We start from the raw sequence: 20,889 nt of genomic DNA on the forward strand, positions 1-20,889 counted from the left end.
TTTCATGTATTATTTATTATGTTTAAGCTTTCACTGGACTTTGAGTGATTTGTGGTTTTATGAGATATAGCATAGTTAATAAATGTTCTTTTCTTTGCATCAGAAACATAGTTTTCACTTACCTTTTCTAAAATGTATGTCTAAATATAAACTTTCATTTTCAGTGATATCCTATATTCACCAAGCATACACCCTTATGTCCCTTTGATTCAATCTCTCATAAAATAATAAAAAACTGGAAAACTAGTATGCTGGGAATCAAACAATTTTCACAGGAATAAGTGTTAATTGCTGAAATAATGTTCTATCATCCTTATAAAAATTAAAGTTAATTTTAACCTAATTGGTAATCTAATTGGATACCAAGTTTAGATCCAAGTCATCATTTTACCTCTATAACTTTAAAGTGTATATTCAATTCAGGTTTATTTTAATTAATGCAAATATTAGATTTACAGCAAATTAAAAGGTTGTACTATGGACTTAGTATCAGTTACAGGTGAAAATTTCAAGTATAAATGCAGAGTTTAAATCATCAGTTGTTTTTGATACAATAAATAGATTCTGATTGATTAATTATATTGATAATATGCACAAGTACATAAAATATCTTCATTTTTACCAAAATTGGCAAGTGTAGAACTCAACAATATTCTAGAAAATTAGTTGTTTTCTTATTATTAGACAATATTAGAAACCAATCAAGAATATCCATTCATTGCTATTTTGCCATAACAGAAACAAAATTCTAAAAAGAAAAAAAAAAGGTATGAATAAGGCTCTGATGGTAAGATTCCTTACACAAGGTCGGAGAGATAGAGCAGTTAGGAAAATGTCTGAGACACTACCAAAAAAATCCAAATTTGTTCCCTAACGTTCTTATGAAAAAGTAGAACACAGCAGCACACACCTGTAACCCCAGTAACCACAGATAGGCAAATCTGAAATTCTTTGGTCAATCAGTCCAGCCAAACAGATGGAATTGAGTTTCACTCACAGACTCTCTTTCTCAATAATACAAACAAATAAATGCAGTGTATGACAATAGAGGAAGACACCTGAACTCAACAAAACTTGTAACCATAGGTGCACACCACTACAGGACATGAAACACACACACACACACACACACACACACACAGAGGAGCAAGTGTGACTATGATTTGATTACAATCTCAGATACCTAAGGAAAGTCAAGCTATTTGCCTTAACCAACTTCTCAGTAGTCTTCAACAACCTCTATTTTTAACTCCCCTGTTCCCAGTACCTTCATTTCTCACAGTTAAGTTTGACTCATATTTCTTAATGGTAAATATATACAAGTAAATGGTATGTTGGTGAAAAATCAAAAAATAAGTATATTTGTGAAATTAGCATTAGGACATGGGGAAGCAAAAAATTTAAGGAGACAAAGTACTGCCCCATAAAAAAGAAAATAATCTAAAAGCAAGTACAAGTAGGGCCAGAATAAATATATGGAATTTTGGCCATTTGAAAGACAATAAAATATTTATTAGAAGAAATTTTGCAGTATTTTCTTGTTTTTACCTTTTTTTGCTTTTTTACACTGGGGTGCTACTATAATTATTCAGTGATGTCAGAGAAGTTGCATAATTTCCTCAAAGAGTCAAGCTTCCTCCTTACAAGATAACTTTACTGTTGAATCAAAGTTTAATTTTACAACACTTACGGGGGTCTCATTGCTTAAAATGCAACTCTGTACTTTTGCACATGGATTCTCTTCTAGAACATGTATAGACCAATGGGCTAACTGATCTTGCAGATGGTTTTAAACACAATATTCTTGTGCAAGAGAATATACGGGGCATTGGTGGAAAAGAGTATATGTCCATCTGGAAAGCATAATGTTCACCAGAAAATGTGAGTTGTGTCTTGCTTCATGGACAGGAAGCAGAAGTACCATTTCCAAGTGGGGGCACTCAGCTTGTATAGTATAACAGAATTATTGAGCATACAAGATCTTCAGAGAAATGGTGTGTCAAAGGCATGAGGACCATTAAAACGCCATGGCTTAACTATAAAAGGACTAAAAGCTGGTGACATATGAATGCAACTGTCATTATAACATAACATCTCATAAAATCATTTAATGAGAACATTAGGATAAAACTATTAGAAAAAAATGATTGGATTAGAGGGAAAACTACAGTGGTGCTCCCTAATTCTAGTGGGTTAGGTGGAAATTTCTAGGTTTGAAGGGAGCCGAAGGGACTCCATCAATGTTTCAGAGTCCAGCAGACAACTAGGATTATGCTTAAAGTATTTGGAAATAGCTTGCATTCCATTACTCTGATTTTTCAAAAAGCAATACAAACTTATGCAGTGAAAATGGCTGTCCAGCTTTCTTGTGACTAGCTCACCCCTAAGGATAATTGGTGAGGTGGGTCATATGAGATTCCCAGGGAAGAATTCTGTCCTGCTCTTTCAGTATTACATGCCTGAAATAATGTCACCTGCAAAGAAATCTGGGAATCCACAGAAGATGACTGGGCTTGTTTTCCCTACAATTTTTAACTAAGAAAAAATAAGGCAGCTGATAATCACAGACTAATATTAAATTCACTTTATAACTGAGACCAAGTCATTTTTCTCACACACTATTGCTTCGGGGTTTATTCTTTTACAAGGACATATGAGTAAGTCTTCCTATGTGAAGTCTGAGTCTATAATTCACAGGATTATTGGTGTTGTAAGGACACTTTTAACTATAGCATTTCATCTGGGCAAGGAGATTGTCAGTAACCACATAACGTAGTCTCCTAGTATTTCCATTAATTGTCTTCTCTCACATTAACACATACAAAGCAAAACAACAAAAAAGCCCTCTGGCATAATTTGACCCTTGCAGCAACAAGCTTTTCTTATGTGCCTCTAAAAAGTTACCTTTGTTCCTTCTCTCCTCTCCTTCTACCATTCCTTGCTTCTACCTTCTCTCCCCCATCCCTTCCTTTTTCTTTCCATTTCCCTCCTTGGCAGTGCCAGGGCTTAAATCCATGCTTTAGGCATGCTAGTCAATCATTCCACCTTTGTCCCACAATTCCCATCTCTGTTATCAGTTTTCTAATCAAAATTGCCCTCATCAGTATATTGTTCATTACTGTTATTTAACAATCATCTCAGCCACGTAGTTTCAGAACCACAGAAATGATTCTGAAAACTGCTTCCTACAATTGCTGCCTTGAGTCGCTCTGTCCTTGGTTTTCTGTTTAAAATTTCATTAGCACATCCTTCATATTTATTTCCAGATGAAGCCATTGTTGTTCAGCCCTTAAGTGACACAGCACACAGCCACATCAGTCATAATCCCACCAGGACAAGGAAGCATCCTGCCTGCATCAAAGATTTCTGAATTGTGTCATTTTATATGCCTAGGATTCAAATGTGAAATGGTTGCAATCATTAGAACTAAAGTAGAATTGTCCCCAATAAAAAGCAAGGTTCTCCTTCAGCCTTGAGGAAGCAACTGGCAAGCTACTGCAAGAATTGATACTTATTTAATTATTCCTAATGTGGGGACAGTAAGAATGTCTACATCTGATAATAAGATTTAGATGTATTAGCATTTGATAAATGCATAAATATCTACTAGGATCATAAAAGACTCTTAAATGTTGTTATCTCTTTCTGCTGGTATTATTAGAACATCTTTAATTTAACCAAAATATAGCCTTCTGTAATTTAGCAAAAACAAAAAACAAAAAAAACAAGAAAATATAACTTGCATTGTGCATCTAGATTTCGGTTATAGATTTAGCATTCTACAACTTTCAGTTTATTAGTTCTCAAATAGTTTCTTTCCAGTTTCATAGTTTGCTCACATGATTCCTAATATGCAAATGTCCTTGTGCCCCATCAGGAAATTTACATGGTTAATCCACAGTTACTAGGTACATAGGATTCCATTGATTGCATTATAAGGAATCATTCCTGAAGATTTCCAAATACATTTTATTCTGATAAATTACCATACTTTCTTTTGTTGCTATGATGAGAACATTAAAATAACAGAAATAGAAAAAAAATAAACTTCATGAAGAAAAAATGCTTAAATGCATTTATTCCAGCAATATAACTCACAAGCTAATTAAATGCAAAAAAGATAAATATGTCTTAACAGTTTTAAACTTCTTCCAGCACCGGAAACAGCATTATTTAATGCAGAAATCAGATAATTATAAAAATAAAATTTGCTTTTGAACATGAGAAATGAATATGAAGTAGATGTAAGAATATTATGATTCTGGGGAAGATATTGGGCATGGACTTTAGTATTTGTGGCTTTTGTTACTCAGGAAAATTAATTCTATCTATGTAGAGAAATAGATATTTATAGGTAGATGAATGATAAATAGATGATAGATAGATTGATAGATAGATAGATAGATAGATAGATAGATAGATAGATAGATAGATACACAAAGAGGTTTGTTTCTCCTGCATGTTTGAATTATTTTTAAATAAATCTACATACATCTGTAAAACTGAGGTAGAAGGTAGAAGACAAAAGCCACACAAAATCATAAAGTAATGAGAATGTTCACAAACAGTAAATTAAAAATCCATTATGTAGTAAAGTCTTGACAGTTTTAAAAGGGCTTTGGTCAACATTTAATAGTTCTGTCTGATTTTGAATGACTATGGAGCAAAATGCAGATACAGGCTGATGGAGTCGTATATATTAGATAGTTTAGAGAAATAATTATGTGACAAAATCCTTAGGCTTTTATGTGTTCAGTCCCTGACCTAAATAGATACACATATCACTTTATTTCTCCCAGAAAAATGTGAGATTCCGTTCTAACAGCTGTTTGAATTCTCTGAAGATTCAGAGCTCCCGTGTCTCTCACATGAAAGCACTAATAATATTAGTGGTAACAATATCGTACTAAAAGCCACAACTTACACTAATGATCAAACACAACTGCCAAAAATATACAGGAGAAAATTACATTAGATATGAATTTGCTGAATTCTTTCCTTTAGTTGTTAGCCAGAAAGAATATAAATCCTTTCTTTTCAACAACCAATAAACCTAACTTGTTACATCCTATACTAAATTCTTGTTTTCAAGATGAGGATTCTGAGTCACTGTTTGTTTTATATGATCAAGTGTCTTCCTTCAGTATAAATACACAAGTTGAGTAAAATAAAAAGACAATGAAATTTCAAAAATTGTAAATCCTGGTCTGTAACTAGCATCGTCATAAAATGAATGAAGATTAATTTTTGCTGCATGTTAGACATTTGGTTCTGTAATATCTTAATGGATAAAGGGGTAAAATAGGATTACTGTACTTTTAACACATGTGCTTTGTGAAAGAATACATTAACTGCAGATGCAAAATAGTGATTTATTGTGAAAAGAACACTTTGTGTCTGATTTCTCTCTCTTGAGTGAAAGAGGGCATAATTAGTTCTATTTAAGCTCGGAATTTTAATTTAGTCCATACTCAGGCTGATGTCATTATCCCCCTTTTAACTGAATACATATGGTTGCTTCAACACTTACTAAGCGCTCCTTAGGATTATGCATTCTTCTTTTAATATGTTAAATAATTTAGTCTGCACAATGAGCATCTAAAGTATGTGTTTTAGATAAGAAAGAGTTAAAGAATAAAGAAAGTTTGTAAATAACATAGTTACTGACTGGGTCAGCCCTGATTTGTCTGTTGGTCCATATAACTGATGATCACCTCACCAGGACACCTCGGACACAAGGAAATGTGTCAAGAACCCTTGAGAAACCACCCTAGGCTGTGAGAAAAAAATAACATAAACATGAATCCTATGGGGAGAATATGAAAAGTCATGAGTTCTAATACAGTGATCCAAGTTCTAATAAAAGCAAAAGAGATAAAATTGATGAAAGCTGGTCAGAAGACTATGTAGCATTTCTCGAGTTTTATTTGTATTCAGATGGACAGCTTGAAGCACTGTTGATCATGAGATTTATTTCTAATAGGAAGGGTGGGCATTTGCATGAGGCATGTGGGAAACAAATTTGAGGACCACACCCTTTTTATCCTCATTGTCTAGGATGACTGAAGGAGGAACTTGGACCTGCCCTTCTCTGACCACCCTGACATGTTGGTAGGAAGGGCTCATTTTCATGAGAAGGGGATGTTTCAGCTATGATAGATCGTGAGTTACTAAACACTACAGTGTCCACTTCTGATTTCAGCCAGACTTTTGATGCCTTCTTAAGTTTCCCTCTGAAGAGTTCTCCAGAATATTACAATCTACTTACTTAGAATGTTGGTTGTATTTTAAATGAAGTTATTGATCTTTCTATTACTGTGGTTTTTGAGATGTAACTCTTCTGTATATTATGGAAGCCTAGAGAACATTAATGTAATGTGGTTCTACAACACAAATAAAGTACAAGACCCCTAATATACAGCCATCTTCCAATTATAAGTTTTTTTAAAAAAAAATGTTCTCAATAATAATTTGCAAAGAACAGCTAAAACACAACTCAATGATCTGTGTGTGTGCGTGTGTGTGTGTCTCCCTCCCTCTCTCCTTCTTCCTCTCCTCCTCCCTTTTATAGTTTTCTTAATAATTTTACACTTTTGCAAGGCTCTCTAATATTTAATATATAATTATAATAAATAATAGCAAATAAATAATAGTACCACTGATAGCAATTTGAAAATATAAATAAATGACATATCTCCAAATTAGATTAAATAGGATTTAAAATTGTGATTAAAGGAATATGTTTTTTTAAACTACCTGGGTTTTCATTTGAAGAGAGTATAATACTCTATATTAGATAGTTTCAGTAATAATTATCAAAATCTGTATCAGTGAAAGATGAAAAATTGAAATGTTCAAAGATCTGGTTACCAATTTCTAACACAATTTTAATTGTGGGAGAAGAAAATTAAATTATTCAATGCTAGGTATTTTCTACAAATAATATAGCAAAGAAATCCTGAATTTAGAAAACTCTAAATAAATTCAATTAGTTAATACTGTGTTGCTATAACTCTATAAGTATTGCAGTACCATTTTACTTGATACAAATATTACCCAATTCCTTTGCTTAACTCAAGACATAAAGAATTAGAGTTCATTCCAAACAATCAACAAGATATTTCATTCTGTCTGCTACAAAGCTACCCTTTTGCTGATATGAAACTAAGAATACATATTATAGTTATATATTTTCAAAAAATACTCAAACATTTGTTTCTAAAATTATTTACTGAAACCTATATTTCATCAGCTTTACCCACAGCTTGGGCTGATGAGCACTGACCCCTTGTAGAAACCTTTGAGCCCAGTAAATTCATTTCATCTTTATTTTCTATTCTTACCTACAGAATGGGCACTTTTATTTGCTTCTATTATTATTATTAAATCCAGTCGTCATGTTCACTAACATTAATCCTTATTTGATGATTTTTGTCTTTCATTACATACTTCTAAAACAAGACTGACTCAAGTTTCTGCATTCTAAGGTTAAAGCAACCACTTAATTTATTCTCTAAAATATAAAACCCAAATATAATGAAAATATGCATCACTTCTTGTCTGCTCACATTCAACATAGTAAGAAAAGCATGATCAAGCCAGGCATTGGTGGCGCACGCCTTTAATCCCAGCACTCGGTAGGCAGAGGCAGGCGGACCTCTGTGAGTTCGAGGCCAGCCTGGTCTCCAGAGCAAGTGCCAGGATAGGCTCCAAAGCTACACAGAGAAACCCTGTCTCGAAAAAAAAAAAAAAAAAAAAAAAAGCATGACCACTTCAAGGTTTGAGGGAAGCACATGTGTTACATGATCATGAAAATGAACGAAAAAAGCTTTCTGCTTATTTAATTGTGGGCTATTTCACACATTACCTTACTTGGCGATAAAAAAAAAAAAATGGAATCTTGAAATTCATGGGCAAAGGGATGGAACTAGAAGAAACCATTCTGAGTGGTGTAACCCAGTCACAAAAAGACAAACATGGTATGCACTCACTCATATGTGGATTTTACACATAGAGCAAAGGATTATCAGCCTACAATCCACGCCACCAGAGAAGCTAGGAAACAAGGAGGAAGGACTCTAAGAGAGACATACATAGTCCCCTGGAGAAGGGGAAAGGGACAAGATCTCCTGAGCAAATTGGGAGCTTGGGGGAAGTGGAGAGGGAACTAGAATGAGAAGGGGAGAAGAGGAGGGGTAAGGAGAACATAAGGGGGCAGGAAGGTTATGTAGGAGGAAGAATAGAGGAAAGCAAAATAAGAGATACCATAAGAGAGGGAGCTAGTATAGGTTTAAAGAGAAATTAGGCACCAGGGAAATGGCCATAGATCTACAAGGATGACACCAACTAACCATCTAAGCAACAGTCGAGAGGCTACCTTAAATGCCCTCCCCTGATAATGAGATTGATGACTAACGTATATGCCATCCTAGAGCCTTCATCCAGGAACTGATGGAAATAGAAGCAGACATCCACAGCTAAAAACTTAACTGAAATGGAATCCAGTTACAGAGGAGGAGGAGTGATGAGCAGGGGTCAAGATCAGGTTGGTGAAACCCACAGAAACAGCTGACCTGAACGATGGGGAGCTCTTGGTCCCCAGACTGATCACTGAGAAACCAGCATGGAACTGATCCAGACCCCATGAATGTGGGTATCAGTAAGGATGCCTGGGAAATCTATGGGGCCTCTTGTAGTACTTATCCATAGCATAGAAATTAACTTTGGAAACCCATTTCATATAGAGATATACTTCCCTCAGCCTAGACACATGGGGCAGGGCCTAGGCCCTATCCCAAAGGATATGACAGACTCTGACGATCCCCCCCCATGGATGGCCTCACCCTCCCTGGGGATCAGAAATGGTATGGGATAGGTAGGGTGTTAATGGGGGCAGGGGCGGAGGAGAGGGAGAGGGAACTTGGATTGACGTGTACAACAATCTTGTTTCTAATTTAAACTAAAAATGGAAAAAATCTTGAAGAGGATAACAGAATCAAATGTGAAAAATTCTCATATTAAAAAATAAACAGCTGGGCAGTGGTGGTGGTACATGCCTTTAATCCCACCACTCGGGAGACAGAGAAAGGCAGATTTCTGTGAGTTCAAGACCAGCCTGATCTACAAGAGCTAGTTCTAGGACAGCCTCCAAAACCACAGAGAAACCCTGTCTTGAATAAAAACAAAAAGTAAATAAAAAATAAACTCAATAATGAGATGCCACAAATAAAATATGTTAAACTTCTACTCACTTTGCCTGTATTTATGTACTATGACATCATAAGTGGTCTGGGACATTTTTCTAACATATTCAATGCATACATAAAACAGTTGATATATGTGTGTTTTTTAAATTCTAGACAACTCCAAAACAAAGCTTTTCTTTAAATTATAATGCTTTTGCTTTTTTTCTTGATGTCTTATTGTCTATCATAATTCATGTGAGATAGAAGAAAAAGGCCTCTAGGAAACCAATTCTTTCTTCTTTAAAGTATTGAAAAAAAATCTAAGAAGTCAACCTCAGTGATACAAAGAAAGGGGGAAATAAAATAAGGTTTTCTCAAAGCTTCTTCTTGGGACATCGGAACCTTTTGCATTCCTTGCTGGACTCTTCAAGAGAATAATATTTTGTGAGAACAAGAAACATCAAGGGCCTAGAAAGAGATTCTGTCAAATCACAGATGGCATCTACATATGTCTATAGTTTGTAAGCTTTGTATGTGAGCTGTTTCTCCTACCCTTGGGAGCAAACACCAGTGTGCTGGCCAGGGCATTTCCTACAGAATTTTTACTGTAGTGTTTCAAGAGGCTAAATGCCTTTTTTCCTTCTCTGTACTCTAAAAGATGGAGGAACTGATTACTGTCTTCTCTCTGTAGATTTATGATGACATAGCTTCTTTTTTCTTCTCAATCTGCCAGTCTTCAATTTTTTTTTAAAAAAAATCTAGATATATTGATTTTCACCATGTTCATCTTTGAATTGTAAATTTCCTTTAAACATTATCACAAATTGTGAATATTCTCTACTTGGGTCTCAAAGACATGTAGAGTTCTCTAGCATCTCAATTTTACTTCTCTTTTATTATAATCTTTCATTTAAATTTACATATTCAATGGTGTGCTTCTATAAAATCTACTAAATCAACAGTATATTATGCTTAGTCAATAAAAATATACAAAGATAAGAATGAAGTATTTCTGATAGACTAAACATACAGATAATTACAATATACTATATATCCAAAGCACGTGCTTATTAAATTGTCCTTTTCTATATACATTAATAGATAATAAGTCTTGCTCATGAATTTTCCAGTATTATCAGAACAATGACTTGCTAATACATTTTAGTGGAATTCACAGTTCATTTATTTCATTTATTCCAATAATAGAAGATATAAAATACAAATAGAATAATCATTAGTTATGGTGTGAAATAGTTCTATAGAAGGTGTGGTCGGGACATGGAAAGGCCTTGGGATACTTCCAATGCTTTGGAACATGGACATACTACAGAGAGATGTTTGGGGCACTGAATATATCCCAGGGGTCCTCATTTTGAGATATATCCTAAGTTACGTATTTATGAATTTTCAGGATTTTTATGTATAGAATACTTGATTAAAATCTTAAAGTGTTTCATAACTTTAAAGAATATTTAAACAAAACATAAGTAAATTACTTGGAAACATAAATAAGGTTTAGGTGACTAATGGAAATTTGACAAACAACTACACAATCAATGACAACAAAAATAAAATATTTTAAAGGATGGAGTATTTAAAAAACATTTATAAATATGTTTTATAGAATTAAGTAGTACCTAATATTCAGTCCAAACTTGGCATTGAATAAAAAAACTATCTCTTTTATAAACTCATGATTAAAAATGAATTATACAACATGATTTCTGAATTTATTTTTAAATGTCAGAATGAAAAAAAAACTATATTTGATTGGGTAAAACAATTTAGTCAAGACTTGATAGAAAACAGAATTTCACTATAGAATTTATCTATCAGTACATAGGACTGAAGATATGAAAATATAACCTAATAGGAACCAATGTCTGTTATATAATATAGTTTATGACCATTGGTTTTACTAGAAAGACTGAAGTAAATTAATAACAAATAGATAAATACTTAAGTTCATTTTGAACATAATCATTTGGTGTATAATTTATATAAATTTATATGTTATAAATCTTAAAATTGCACTACTAGTGTGTTTCAGATCACCTTACTATTTTCTATACAAATTTTCTAGGCTTAAGATGTACATCTGCTGGCAGACTACCACACTATTTTTCATATTTACGGACCATCTCCCACAACCCTTCCTGTGAAACACATTAGCTTACAAAATCAACCAAGTCTATACCATAAAGATGCCTTTGTAAAATCTACTTAGTTTACTGATGCCACAGTTGACTCATGGCCTTGTGCCATGTTGCACTTCAAAAAGCAAACTACTGCATCTTTAGTTAACGATGAGGAAACAATAAGGGTGCCAAGACATTTTCTTTATGCAAAAAAATTTAAAATAGAAAACATATCTGCAATTTATTTCACCCATTATACTTTACTATATACATAGGTGTTTGTGCACATACACAACCTTAAAACCTATTTGAATATCATGACAAATATATTAAAAAATTATTTGTTTTTACAAGGAAGGGTTTATTTGCATTTCTGAGAGGCCAGCATGAGCTCTACTTCAAGGCCTTGTGCAAAAAAAAAAAAAAGCAAGCAAAAAGATTTTATGGATTCTATCTTAGCACAGGGCTACGATTCCAACATGAGATTTCTGAGGTGGGAGGAATCATGAATTAGACACCAGCCCCAGATACATAGTAATACCTTGCCTCATAAATACACTGTAGAGTACAGTAGTACCTAATTTTCATTGCAAATATATATATATATATATATATATATATATATATATATATATAACTTTAAATTGTTACTAATAAACTGGAGTCACCTTTATTTTTTTTTCTGAGACAGAGATTTTCTGTCTTGCTTTGGAACCTGTCCTAGAACTCACTCTGGACCAGGCTGGCCTCAAACTGACAGAGATCTGCCTGCCTCTGCCTCTCAGGAGCTGGGATTAAAGGCATGAGCCACCAACACCTGGCTTGAAATCAACTTTCTAGTGTGTAAAAAACATGTAATAATCAAGTACTCATACAACAGATGGGACAATCTAGTGTATGATTATATTAAAAGAAAAAATGCTACCTAATTACATTTTTCTAGCACTGATAACTAACATCCTTGTGTCAACATATTGCACTTAAATCAGAAATGCAATTTGCCTGTTATGGTTTGCTTGCTGTTATTCTTGAACATTAAGAACTGTTGCTTAAAAAAGAAAAAGGTCAACCTTAAACAGCAAATGGACAAAGTTGTTTGCATCACCTATCAGTGTATTTAACAAGCAACTAGTCCTGTTAGTGGCAGCAAATGAGAAAGAAAATGATCAAATGTACTCCTCTGTCAAGCATGACCCTAGTCAGTTCTGCCTCTGATAACTGATGGAAATAATTAAAAACTAAAATTTTATAAAGTATAATACTTCTATTTGGGTGTATAATGTTGTTGTATAATGATTCCATGTGACTGTATAAATATGGATGCATTCATGTAACTTAGTTATGAGGATAGAAGATATAAATGTATTTATGCTCACTTGTACTCCGTGACTTCAAACTATAATTGATCATTTTGAATAGTATTCCATTGTACAGACACTGAAACTTAATCACAGTTATGGTCCTCAATGTCTCTTCACATATTTTTAAAGTGTGTTTCTGAAATAAAGCAGACACTAAGTACATTGTTATGTAGCACATAGTACATGTAATGAATATTATACTATGGGTTTACTCTAGAATCAGAGCTAAAATTCAATTTTTAACTTCAGGTTTTTCTTGGCCACAAGTTGTTTCCATCCATGTCATTTAAAAATTATAGCATTGTGAGATTCAATTCTTTTAAACCTCTATATATTATCTACATGATATGACCTGGATTGTTCTTTGCAACAGTTAGGAAATCTTAGGGAACCTTAAACTGCAAGTACTTTTTAATTCTCTATATAGCACCAGCATAGATGAGGCTGACTTTAGTTTTTATTCACTAGTATTTATGTATGTATTTAATTGCCTATACAATTCCTTTTATTATGATAAACCCATCAAGTACTTTTGCAGAATTTAGGCAACTATTTTACCCCTGAGCACCATACCACACAATCTTTTGAGATAGTTTCTTCATAAGTCTTTCAGACTATGTTTGAGTTCTCTCTGCAGACTAGATTGGCACTGAACCTCCTGCCTCAGAATATTGAGTTATAAATTATTGTACTTCTCTACCAGGCCCAGTTTTATAAAATTATTCAATCTTAAACAACCAATATAACAATCTTACACCATTTACAAGCTTCATTATTTAAATAACTTTAACTCCTCAAAAAGGAGTTTATAAGACACACTCAGCCAAGAAGAGTCTGGGACACTGAGTATTGAATATTGTTTAATGATATGTATAGGCAAATCAATTTGCATATTCCAGGATTATCTACAAGATATTTATAACTTAAAGTATTCATATGTTGATTCGGGAATCCTCAGTATGATGAAGAAGGAAAAATAATTCCATATGTAGGCGTTCCTTTTCATTGAATAATTCTATTTAGGTTTTAATTGATTATCTTCTTTTGTTAGACTCTTATGATGGACAAATGCTTAAATGGGTTTACTTCCAATGTGCAAAACAAGAAAGAGGGTGGAAATGATCTGTAATATAAAATGAGGTACACAAAAATGTTAATATGCTAAAAATGAAAGTGTGAGGAAATAAATTTGCCTTGGTTACACAAAGTCTCACAGAAAATGAAATATTATGTAAAAGAATAGCTAACTTTATCTGTTCCCTTCTCTTTATATTAATTCTGAAATGACCATATTTTAACTAACCATGTATATATGCTCAAAACATAATTATAAAAGGCTTGCATAAACAGTATTTATACAGAAGTTCAATAAAGATGGCTAAATTTAGAACATGTGTACTTATTAGCTTCAGGGAAAGTGAAAGATGGAAGATAATACATGGTACTCAAAAAGCAAGAAGCTAGAGGAATGTCTCACAGACAAGGTAAGAAATGGTAGTGATTAATTGAAATCCTGAGTCAAGAGTTAGGAATCACTATTATATATCCTTAGGATATAATATGCTGTAAGAACAAATCAAAATAAATTTAAATTCTAAAAATGTTGAAAGGTAAGTCATAATTTAAATATGATGATTAAGTGTATTTAATATCTATAATAAGTTTAAATTCTACTGCACTCTAAAATCCCTAAATAAATTGTCTAAATAAGGGATCAAACTAATTTACAATTTTGAGGTATGAAAGCAAATGTTTGCTCTAAAAAGTGCAGAAAGTGTGTAAATGCCTAGATAAGTGAATGAATGAATGATGATAGCTTTATATAAAGTCCAAATTCTTAAGAAATATCTATCATTAACATATTTTATATACATTGTTTGGTATGTCTGGATGTGTGAAGGGAGTAACTATACCAGGGAAAATATTAGCAGAGGCAAATTTTAGCAACATTTTAATTGCTGGAAAACTACACATTATCTTTAATAATGATCACATAAGTTTGTTCTAAGCATATGATAGTTTGAGTAAACCAGTCATAAGATTATCAAAGCAGGTCAATTGAATTTAAAGCCAAATTTAAATGGCACTTTAAAAATTGAAGAGTTATGAAGAAGGCAAGAACATTGATCAAAGAAACTACAAGAGGTCTTTAGCAAAGAGATTAAACCTGTCTTGGATGGACACTAGTTTGACATCTGGATGTAAATGTGTGTGATGACATGAGGCTGGCTATGCAGAAGCATAATGCCTGAGTAAGAAATCACCAGCAGTGGCAGATGTGTAAATATGAAATGAAACTCAGTGCTTTACAGCTGCCTCTCAGAAAAGTTTTCATCACTTTCAATCCTATTAGTTAAGATACACTAGAAGCAAGAGACTAAAAACCATTGTAACAACCAGTTATCTCATGTCCTTGGAGTAATAGGGAGGACCCAGGCAGCTCTGTCTTCAGTTGAGTGCAGTAATTACGGAGACTGGGAATAGATTAATGTTTTGTACATATGTGGACTAATGGCATTAGATGAACATCAAATTCTAACACTAGACACACAGATGAGCTTTGTTACTGATTATTTGCTATCATTAGTTTTCTGTAGAAGTGAGTAAACTATTTACAGGAGATTTCTTCATAATTCTGGAGTCAGGGAAGTTAATGGAAAAACAGCACCACTAGAATGAAATGACCAGGGATTTGTCAAAAAGGGATTAAGTGAAAATTTATGTAAATTAGGCTCATGGATTTGAGTGTGAGGAAAGAAAAACAAGAGATCAACAACAAAGCTTTCAGAAATATTTGATTAAAAATTAACAGAGTCTAGAAGAAAAGTGAACATAAAAACATCTATTTTGCAGAAAAGAAAAATCATAAAAGGCTGTCCTTCGTTTACAGATGGCTGTAACTATATTACAGAAATGCTTTTTAAAAATACTTTAATAAAAAAACACTTACTTTGTCGAATTACCACTGGATGTACTGCTACACTTATGACATTAGTGGAGTAGAAACAAGGGGTGACATAAATACGCTTGTGATGAGTGTCAGTCAGTAAGAAAAGACTTTTTCTTTTGAATTCTGTATATGCTCTCAACACACTATTGAGTTCAGCAAATTACGAAAACTCACAGAAGGCACACTGAGATAATGAAGACATTGGGAGAGATGTTACTAAACAAAGCATGTTCCTCACTTCCCATCAGCTCGAGGCTGGAAGTGCTCAGAAGCAGATGCCAAAAAGATCTTTTTATCAAAACTGGATTTAGTAAGAAGAGATCTAGGTAAACTGTCAGCACTAATTTAGGTGCAATATTGTAAATCTTTTATCTTTTCCTTGTGGTCTCAGTAAGCTGCAAAATTTTAAAAGTATTCACAAGCTGATAAAAACAGAGTGGGACAGGTGATCTTTTGCTGCACAAGTATTAGTCTACCAATGGACTACGGTATGTTTCAGTAAGTGGTTCCCTCTAAACTAGAAAACTCCATAGGTTTAAGAAGTTTACAAGAACATAGTATCAGTGATGTTTTAATACTTCATTCAATATATTGAACATGTCAAAAAATCTGTATCTCAAATACATGATAAGTGGGAAAGAGCACGCAACTGAACATATCTAAAAGAAAAGAATAAAGTCATCAGGAAATTTTCCTGTGTATCCTCATGCATTTATTACTGTATTGCTTATGCTGCCTAATTTGGACCACATTGATTCACTGACAAAAATCTTAAGAAAAAATTAACATTAAAATATACTCAGGATTGATTCCAAATATATCTTAGCATTGTTTTAATTATTCAGGTTTTGTCAGTTATATAAGTAACTCATTTATTAATCAACTACATTCCTCAAGCTAAATTTTTAGAGAGTACATGTGTGTATGCACGCTCACATGCAAGTGTGAATGGGTCCATACTTGTGGGGTGCATGTGTTGGTGCATGTGCAGGCCAGTGCAGGTTGACATTGTGTCTTCCTAGATCACTTCTCTACCTTATTTTATAAGAGAGTGTCTCTCACTGTATCTGAAACTCACCAATTCCTCTAGATTAGCTGGCCTTACAGTGGCATGCTTGGGTTACTTCCATGCCTACATTTTATTTGGGTGACAAGATCCTACCCTGCTTGCAAGGCAATCATTTACCCACTGATCCATCTTCTCATCTCTGTGGTTAAATTATTTCTGTTTCTCATTTTCTGAGACAAGCCAGATTGTTTCAAGTAATGGATTGTGTCATTTGAAAGATGAAATCACTTTAAATAAAATGTCTATAATTAAAAACATATCCTAAGAATCCTTATGACAAAAGTGCAATGTCATTTCTTAATCTCCAGAGAGTGTCTTTTCCCATTTTAAATTGGTGAAAGCAATTATTAATTTTAGCTAAACGTTAAATTGGCATTTTAGGATTTTTATTGCTCTAATAAAATAAATGCAAAGTGAAACTAAAGTGAAAAGATTCAGGTAAATCTAGGTAATATATCTGTTTCCGACTTACACAGTTTTGCCACAAGTATGAAGTCTATAGTTTTGTAATGTAAGTAGGAAAACAGGCCATTTTTTGTAATGTAAGTAGGAAAACAGTGTTTGTGACTAAGGAGGTAATGATAGGTGTGATCAACTGGATGCCAGTTGTTTTAAGTTCCACTTGAATAAACAGATCATGCAGAACTTTGTGGATGTTTATTTTGTATGCCTTCAGAAAGAATATGTGACTGGCTTAGATAGCTACTTCAAAGTGAACTTTATTTTCATTGTATTAAAGAACCTTGTATCTTTCCTTTTTCTTCAAAATTTAATATAGATAAAAAAAAACACTATCAGTGGGATCAGACTCAAAAGTTACTGGCACAGACAATGAATGACATTTGTGTCCGTATTGCTCTTTTCTAATCATTATTACATCAATTACAGTGGTTACTCACTACACATTTTTGGAAACTTTTAAAAATTACTGAATACATAGCTACTTTCCTAAACATTAAATGTATATTGAACTCATTAGAAAACTAAACGTGTAGTTAACAAAAGTAAAACAGCAGCCTCAATAATTATCTAAACATTCTGATTAAAAGCAAGTAATTAGTGCCACTTTTTAGCTTTTTTAATCATATGAGGGATGTGGTTTTTAATTTAGAAGATGAGAATATTTCCATTCCTGATGATAAATGGCACAGTATTAAACCATCTCACCATATGACTGGGGATGGTCAGGAACAGCTTGAGTGTATAGTGTGTTGTGTACTATACTAACAATAAAATTGACTCTGTCCATTGAGTCTGGGTCAATATAAAACATTAAGGGTGATTGTCTGAGTCTACCATAACATAGATCACTAAAATATTGTTATATTTTAAAAGGAGAAATTCATACATGTTTAAATTCCAGGGTGAATTAAGTACATTATATGTACAAATATTTTTTCTGTTTATCCTCTACTAGGATCACACTTCAATTCAAATATTGAGGATTTAGAACAGTATTAGTGGGCTAAAATTGATAGTGAAGTATATAGACCATAATTAGAGACTAATTTGGTTCAACAGACATGTTCAACCAATATTCAACCAAATTTAAATTTACAAGGTGTAATAATAGATTTTTTATTTAATTGTGTTAACACACATACTTATGAAATGAAAGATACCTGAATTCAGGCTTCTAAATGAGAATGAAAGATTTTTACAAAATAGAGAAATTTACAGGAAATTAGTGACAGTGTTATTATTCATTAATAAATATGATTAGTATGGTCATTATTAAAAACAAAAACTAGGCAGTAATGAAAATACTTTCTTATATGTAACAGATTACAATTTTACATAGAAGTGTAATTTGCCAAGTATTGTACTCATTAATATTATAAAAGGGAGTTGCTTTTCCATTATCTGTGTAATGAATTTACCTGACAATATGTCCTTAAAGAACATATTTGTATTAATTTAAAAGTATATACTTCAATTCCTTAGAATTATATATCCTTTGATTTTTTCCTCTTGAAACTGCTAGTAATGGAATGGTTTTCTATTAAAAATATTCCTTAAGTTACACAAAACAAGGTGGGATTATTCATATTATTTTGAAACATTTTATTTTTAAGAACAGTTTCAGCTCTATAATTCAATTTGAGGAGACCTTTTCATAGTTCTCCTTTATAAAATTTGATTTTTGCTCTCTTTGAATAAGCTAGAATGTCTGAATATGTTTAATTTTGGATCTTAGATTTTAATAATTTATATACTTTGCTCTTTGTATAGTATAAATTAAATGAAGGCTAATCAGATATTAGTGATTCATAAAAGGCATAATTAAAAGACTCTGCAATACTAAAACAATGTATCTTGTGGAGTCAACAGTGTTCCTATGTAATTTGAGAATCTGAACACAATCTTTCATAAAACATAACATGGTCACTATTGTCATCACAATGTATGAATCTCATGAAGACCTCAGTTTAATGCTTGCCTGCTCTTATTGTCCTACATTAGAAGGCATGGCTTCAATAGATTTATTATGTGATTTTTGCATTACATGGTCTCAAATATATATATATATATATATATATATATATATATATATATTCAGTTTATTTTCTTTTCATCAAGTTTTTTTAATCCTTCCTATTTTATCAGTCCAGTGGAAATGACACATCTCCAATGTTACTCAATCTATATTTCTGGTTTATGATCCAGCAGATATTTTCCTGATATTAGAAGATAAAAGAATATGCCAAATGCATTAGACTTTTCAATACTTGGCAGATTTCTATTTTTTGATTGAGTTGAAGAACTACATTATAAGTAATCTTTATCCATTAACTAAAAGCAGCTGATGGTCATGGACCAGATATTAAATGGGATAATTTCCTTACTGAGATCCTCTAAAGGAAACCTATCATAGAAACTCCAAGTATCTTTATTGGTCACACGGCTGTGTAAGATAATCCACTTGGAGAATACAGTTTCTATATTGAAGTAAGGGTCATATTGTCTGTACTCTCGATGCTACAAGATTATTTGTCCCTCTGTCACACAGCATCTCTGGCTCAAATTATGGACTTGAGTCCTTACCAGCAAAACCCTAATCTCTAGTGAAAGCTCAACATGAGGTCTACATCTATGCTATTTTCTAAATTTTGTCTAATGTGTTTAATTTCGTTATGATAAAACCACAGTTAGCTTATGACACCAGTCAATTATCAACAGGAAACATGAGGCAAGACCAGGGGAACATAGCAGTTCAGTGCTTGTCTGGTATGAGCTGGTAAGTCCCTCAGTTCTATACCAGGAATAACTTACAGTACCCAAAAGGACTCTGCCTTTGATTATCCCTTCAAATTACATAGAAATCAAGTAAGCAACGGTTCCCCACTCTAGGGAAATAAGGAACATCTGAAGATACTTTTCATAAAAGCCAAACCCGTGTTTTAGTTGTAAATACAGCCCTAGCAGCCCACCTTCCTGCTTACTGTATCAGTTTTCCATCCTAGGGTTCTGCCTAAACCTAAAAATAATTTTCATCCACATTTCTAAGAACTCAAACTGTTTTCAGCAATAAGAATGTGGATCTTTACTTCTTACGAGGAACTACTTTGATGCAAGCTTTCATGTGATACTTACTCAAATATGGTGGTTTGTAAGGCGCTCGTGTATTAGACAGTAATCCATCCAGCTCCTTCCTCTCCAGGGTGCCATGCAGGGCCTTCTCCTTGCCGAAGGTGGAGAAGGACCGCTCTGATCCAGGCTGCGCTTCGGGAGGTTCAAAGACCTCGGTGTCTGGCACTGAGTCCATGCCGGGGACATGTAGGTTGCTGCGGTAATCTGCAGCCTGGCGTCCATCCGAAGGGACAAATGAAGGCATCCAGCATCGGTCTGAGTGGCCCAGAGCTTTACATTCCTCAGTGCAGTTGGAGAAGAGATCCATACCTGAAAAAAGAGAAAACCATAGAGAGGAAAAGGGAAGAAACGAGAAACACCTGGTGTAGTCAGCATGGGTATCTGTACAGTGGGGAAAAGCCTACAGATCCTGTAGTTGTGGGTGAAAACGTTTCACTAAGGTTTCTCCTAATCCTATGGAACCAACAACAAAAGGCCTCTTAATATCATTTTCTGTATCTTTTAAAACAGGATAAATGATCTGCAAACATGAAACTTGAGAGTCTGTGGCAAAGAAGTTGCACAGAGAGTTTCTAAACTCAGAATATTGGTGGAA

General features: G+C 33.4%; 1 protein-coding gene across 2 annotated transcripts in view; it reads right to left on the bottom strand.

The window, feature by feature from the left end:
• Pcdh10 (protocadherin 10) overlaps nucleotides 1-20,889 on the bottom strand; it is a 57,716-nt gene that overhangs the window by 24,318 nt on the left and 12,509 nt on the right. The window contains exons 4-5 of one of the 2 annotated variants that reach the window (XM_027391901.2): nucleotides 20,298-20,603; nucleotides 13,767-13,807 (exon numbers count right to left, since the gene is read on the bottom strand). In XM_027391901.2, the coding sequence (XP_027247702.1) occupies nucleotides 13,767-13,807; nucleotides 20,298-20,603 (347 nt within the window). Of the gene's footprint in view, nucleotides 1-13,766; nucleotides 13,808-20,297; nucleotides 20,604-20,889 lie in introns of those variants that run through there. The other variant, XM_027391903.2, reaches the window with a different exon arrangement.

The sequence above is a fragment of the Cricetulus griseus genome (genome assembly GCF_003668045.3).
Source record: "Cricetulus griseus strain 17A/GY chromosome 1 unlocalized genomic scaffold, alternate assembly CriGri-PICRH-1.0 chr1_0, whole genome shotgun sequence".
NCBI lineage: Eukaryota > Metazoa > Chordata > Mammalia > Rodentia > Cricetidae > Cricetulus > Cricetulus griseus.